The sequence below is a fragment of the Athene noctua genome, chromosome 2 (assembly GCF_965140245.1).
Source record: "Athene noctua chromosome 2, bAthNoc1.hap1.1, whole genome shotgun sequence".
In the NCBI taxonomy this organism is placed as follows: Eukaryota; Metazoa; Chordata; class Aves; order Strigiformes; family Strigidae; genus Athene; species Athene noctua.
The window spans coordinates 23,974,336-23,979,781 of record NC_134038.1 but is presented as its reverse complement, the minus strand read 5'-3'; the positions used below and the strand labels follow the sequence as shown (position 1 = coordinate 23,979,781).

At 38.9% G+C, this 5,446-nt stretch overlaps 1 protein-coding gene across 1 annotated transcript in view; it reads right to left on the bottom strand.

The window, feature by feature from the left end:
* Positions 1-1,255: 1,255 nt before the first annotated feature.
* SNX31 (sorting nexin 31) overlaps positions 1,256-5,446 on the bottom strand; it is a 31,278-nt gene continuing 27,087 nt past the window's right edge. Inside the window, exons 13-15 of the mRNA XM_074897624.1 lie at positions 5,055-5,132; positions 3,961-4,020; positions 1,256-1,369 (exon numbers count right to left, since the gene is read on the bottom strand). Coding sequence (XP_074753725.1) covers positions 1,274-1,369; positions 3,961-4,020; positions 5,055-5,132 — 234 coding nt within the window. The 3' untranslated portion in view covers positions 1,256-1,273. The remainder of the gene's footprint in view (positions 1,370-3,960; positions 4,021-5,054; positions 5,133-5,446) is intronic.

Below are 5,446 nucleotides of genomic sequence, written 5' to 3'. Positions count from 1 at the left end.
GCAGGCCTGTGGGCGGCCTCCAGCCGCAGCGGGGAGATAAACTCCGCCACGGGAGGGAGGGAGGGCCGCGGCCATCCCCCCCCGCCCGCTGGGAACCGGCAGCGACAGAGACGGGGCAGGCGGAGGCAGCTGAGAGGCAGGAAAACAACAGCGAGAGGAGCAGCTGTAATGAAGCTAAGCAGGTCAATGATTTATTAAAAAAAGTTTGCAAATTTTAAACAGTTGATGGTTTTCGTTAAATAAAGGAAGTGCCACAAAACTCTCCAAAAAATGCCTTTCAGTGGAGCTTTATTTTCGATGCTGCTCTGTGTGCTACCCCCATACCACCACAACATCATCAAGCTAAAAATTCAGGCAAGAGTGCAGTACCTCTGCCCCGGAGTCCCTTCAGCAGCAAGGTTCTGTGAGCATAAGTAAATGAGGAAAATGTTAAAAGAAAAGTTGACTTCCCCAAAAACATTAGTGTAACTTTTCTTATTTTCACTTCCTTTCCCTGGTTCTCACACCTGATACTGCCTTTCAAATCAAGGCCAGTAAAGATCCTTCAAGCCTGGTATGGAATATTATGGCACTTCAGTCTTCCCGCAGTAGGAAGCGGCACAGGGATGTGGTGTGGGCACAACCCCCTTTACCCAGCTACAGCAGGTACTTGCTTACCCCAGTGTCATCAGTATAAACCAGCACAATTTCTGAAACACAGCTACACATACTGAACTGATAGCCCTCCCCGACACCCTGCTGGAGAGCGCACGAATACCTTCGTTCTCCAAAGCCCAGCAGCTTCTGCATCAGCGCTGATGGTCTCTCCACAGGTCAATAAGGGCACCACAACAGTCTGTTCTGCTGGGAAGGAATGACTGGTCCTGGTAAGGAGAATGATCACAGGAGATACCTGCCTTTTCCAGACCATGTCTAGATGGGCAAGAGCCTGCTCAGCCATCACAACAATTACACCAATACTCACAGAAACATAAACTGGTATGTAAATACTTGTTCCTCCTCTAACATTGTAGCACCATTTCTAGTTGACCCTCTCCTTTCTGCCTCAACAGTTTCAGTCTAGGGGAAAAAAGCCCAAAAAGCATTTATGCAAGACAATTCCGGATTCTCAGCACCCATTCAAACTGGCTTGCTAGAGTTGTAACTACTAGAACACTGCAAAGGCAAGGAATTACACTGAGGGGTTTTTTCCCCCCTTATAATTCAATGTTTCAACAATGCGTTTATTATTCACAGACAATTCGTTTTGAAAGACAGTATCTAAAATAAATTATCACAGGTCCTCTTCTCTTATTTTCTCAAATACACAGTCGTCTTCATTTGGCCTAACCAAAAATCTTTTCCTTGATATAAAACCTGAATGAACTACCTGCAATGAAACAAATAAAACAGTTAAATAGAGTATATGCATTTCAATAATTATAGGTAGATACAAATATAAGCTAGAAAATCTGACATGATACTGTTCCAGTGCAGTGTTTGATCCCTTCAAGAGCTTTCAGAGAGAACAGGTTGTTTTTTTCTGCTGGAATAGGACACAGGAACAGTTGTTTCTGCTCTTAAGGCTTATTGCAACATACTACATGTGCTGCAGATTGAATGGCTGTTCCAAATGTGCTGACATCAATGTTATTTGGCATTATAGTGGCCACAAAGACACACAGACAGGTACTTTAACTGCCTACTAGGCCTTCTGAATTAGATTGACTGCTGTAAACCACATATTCTTAACTTTAACCATAACACCTGCATAGTATCTTTCAAGTCTACTTTTCCTAAAAAGTACCATGTACTGTCTGAAACTTCCCAACACCACATCACCCGGCAGGTATAAGCAGGCCAACTATAAGCACCCAAGGTATAAGCAGGCAACCTATACCGCTCCATTGCATGTATCTGCAGTTGTCTGTTGTACTAGGAAAATTTATGGCACAGATTTGTCTTCTTGCAACATGGTATTTTGATATATATGTAAAGTAAATGTCCTGAAAAACCCTACTGAAAGTGTCTATCACAAAGCTATGGCAACCATACTGCAATAACTAACATTAAGGCGTTAGGAAACTAGAAACAAATTTTGCATAATTTTCTCTGTAGAAGCTTTTTCATACCTCTTTTTTCAAGGTTACTAAAAGACATAACAGCAAAATTGCCTAGATGCAGGCACATTCTACCGCACAGCCTCCCTATCTGCAAGTCCAACTATTGCACACTAGTTAAATCATTTTTACCTCAATTCAAAAAGATTGTTCTTGATTCTACTATGCTCCTAAAGGATCAAAGAAAACCAAAGTTGAGTTTTTCTTCTCATGAGTCAGCAGAAAATATTTGGCTTAAGGTTTCAGATTCTTTGGACAGCAGTCAGTTAAATTTTCTGCCAATTTGGAGCAAAGACTTGTAAGACTCTCAGGGATACTAATGGCAAAATTATAAAGACCCCACTCAAACAACACTTTCAAATGAGAATGTACAAAGATAAACTTTTAATACATTTTTCAAGTGTATTGCAAATAGAGGAATAGGAAAGGCAAGCATTAAGAACCTTAATATTGCAATTGCAGTATTTAGAAGTTAGCTAAGCATGTTTTCAGATTTTATATTAATTCTCCATCTAATAAGTTTGGTGCATGAAGAGCTAAGCCACTTTAAATATGCTGTATAAAATGAGGCATAGCACGCCATACAATGGCTCTTTAATGCAACAGCATACCCTGACTTGCTTTAACAACTCCATTCTAATTATCAGCTGTCATTTTCTTAGTTCACTGAGTTTCACATCAGCAGTCAGACATTGCACCAGTAGGACGCAGCTGATAAGCTCAGTGGTTTTATGTTGCCCTGTCCAAGGCTGCTCTCCTCACAAAAATGCAGAGGGAGAGTCACAGTTCATCTTGCTCACAGCTGAGGAGGTATGTTAAAGTATGTCCAAGTCAGAACAATTGCCTCAAGCCCAAAGTACTGCACAACTTAGTCCTTACTAAAGCTGCACCACAGTGAGGCCACTGAACCACATCCTTCAGCCTTCATCACAGACACAAGTCTATTCACAAAGTGTTGTCTCCCGTATTTCTAAGATATTTGTGGATACCAAAGGCCACACCTAACCTAGAATCTTGTCTCCAGCAGTGGCACATACAGAGCACTTGGAAGAAAGAGGCAAGAAAACCCACCACACAGGTTAATTGATTTGCTTATTGAAGAGCAGTTAGTGATTGGTTTTATGCTGTTTCTGAAGATATAGCAACATTACTTTTTTCTGATTTCAGATTAGATTTTGGTCTTTCTCTTTTAGAAATTTCCCCTTTGGCCAGTTACACACTGTAATAGAGGTATTTATTTTAATTCACTTTACATTATTCCCTTTCCATTTATTTATTATCTCAGATTCAACAAATGGCTCGGAAAAGCAACATCTTTTAGCCATTTAGCTATTCAGGAACTATTAACTATGAATACTGATTCCAGCAATGAACTTAGAACTACATCTTTTACATATCTGTACATATACATTCCTATCAGGTAACATGTCAAATTTTGCAAATGGGTACAACTCCCAACTACAGGGAAAAATGAATGCATGAACAATCCCAGTGCAGAATCCAAGTACAAGTCTGTAAACTACATCAGCAGTTTCATGAGTATATACACAACTTGATCTCGGTTATATCCTGGCTTTCTGTAAACTTCAAATGTCTCATTCAGAAACACTTGCAAAAAAAGCAAATAAAATGAAGCAAGTTGTCCTTAAACCCACCAAACTAAAATTACGTCTTTATTCAGACATGTTTCTTGCCCTCTTCTTCCTTCCAAAATTCAAGTTTAGCTCCTTTTCCTACCCAAAGAAATTCCTATGAAATTTATTAAGGAGTATTCCTAACCAGAACAACAGAGGTTGGCCTAACACCACTAGCAAACAAGATACTATATTTACATTTTGGAGACACTCTCTCACTCACTAACCTGCTTTTGTTGGATGCTGGATTTCTTACTGTTTGTCATGGATTCAGGCATCTTGATCTCCTAAATAGATTGAAAAATTTAAACTTACAATAAGCTTAAATGCTCCCCCAAGTACTCTAACAAAATACGCTGAGTAAATCAGCATTCAGTTAAACTCAGCAGAAACAATGTAGGAGATGAACTGCATATTTACCATTCTCTCATAGTTCTGTTTTAGTCCAAGCTACCTGAATACTATCAACAGCTGACTATTTAAGTAATGAATGTTCATCTTCCTAATTAGAAGTTTACTGTACTTCCATTACAAATAAACTTAGAATGAAAGAGATCAAATCTTTTCCAAAATTAAAATTGGTTCTTCTGAATTGCTTATAGTTTAAAGCTACAAAATAACATGCCGTTCACTGCCTCCTTGCTCACTGTAATCAGTATGGGTCTAGAAGATCACACACGTTCCTTTATTTTTTTCTCTTCAGAAGTTTTCAGTTAACAGACATTCAAAGTCTTTAGATGTCACAAGGTTAAACAAAGGCATTGTTAATGCTGGAAATTAAGGATGAAAATATGTTTAGCTACTTGTTATTTTTAAAAATAAAGGCCTGCACAAGACAGCAGAAGTATTTTAGCTACAAATCAGATTTTTATTTTATTAACACTTCTATTTAAAACCAGAAATTTTCTTGGTGTGAATGTCACAGATCTCAAATTGGTCTAACAGACGCAGCAGATGGAGCAAGCAAGTGAGGTGGTGAAAGAGTGAAAACCAGAAATGGATACAACAGGGTAGTACAGAACATACAAAAATTATGCCATAGATACCCGTTATCAGACGCAGCAAAAATTAAAGTCAAGGAGAGAGAATGCAAAACAGATTATTAAAACTGCAATGATAAACCATCTTTAACATTCAGAATATTATTTCAGTAAAACTGAGCAAAGTCATACTTTTTAGCCAATTAATTCTGTACTGAAATGTTGGAACATGCAAGATCCTTTTCCTCAGTGGGACTTCTCAGCCCATTTGAAAGAATGATCAAGTAGCAGGCTTATATTTTTAAATACAAATTCAGATACCAACATACACACATGCTCACCATTTCTTTGCCTTCTTTGGCTGCCTTCATCATCTGTTCCGATATCATTTTCTTCAAGCAGCTACTGAGCAAAAAGGCCTAAAGAGGATAAACCAGAGAACACTGATTTCTTCTATTAAAAGATGTACTCAACTCTTCCATTCCTCCTCCACCAGAAAGTTACAGTTCCTAACTAGTGAACTATTACTTCCCTAATTCAGTTAATTTTACTGTGCTTTAGCATCCTTACAGAGTACCAAACTAGCTGCAGCTGCTGAAAGCTGAGCTTCAGCATGACTAACCCTCACAGCACTGCTCAGAGTGGAGTATAAGAACTTTTATGACAGGTTTTGTGAGGCAAGTTAGTCTCTCTAGTTGCTCATGGCTCCTACCTTAATGGCTGCCAAATTACA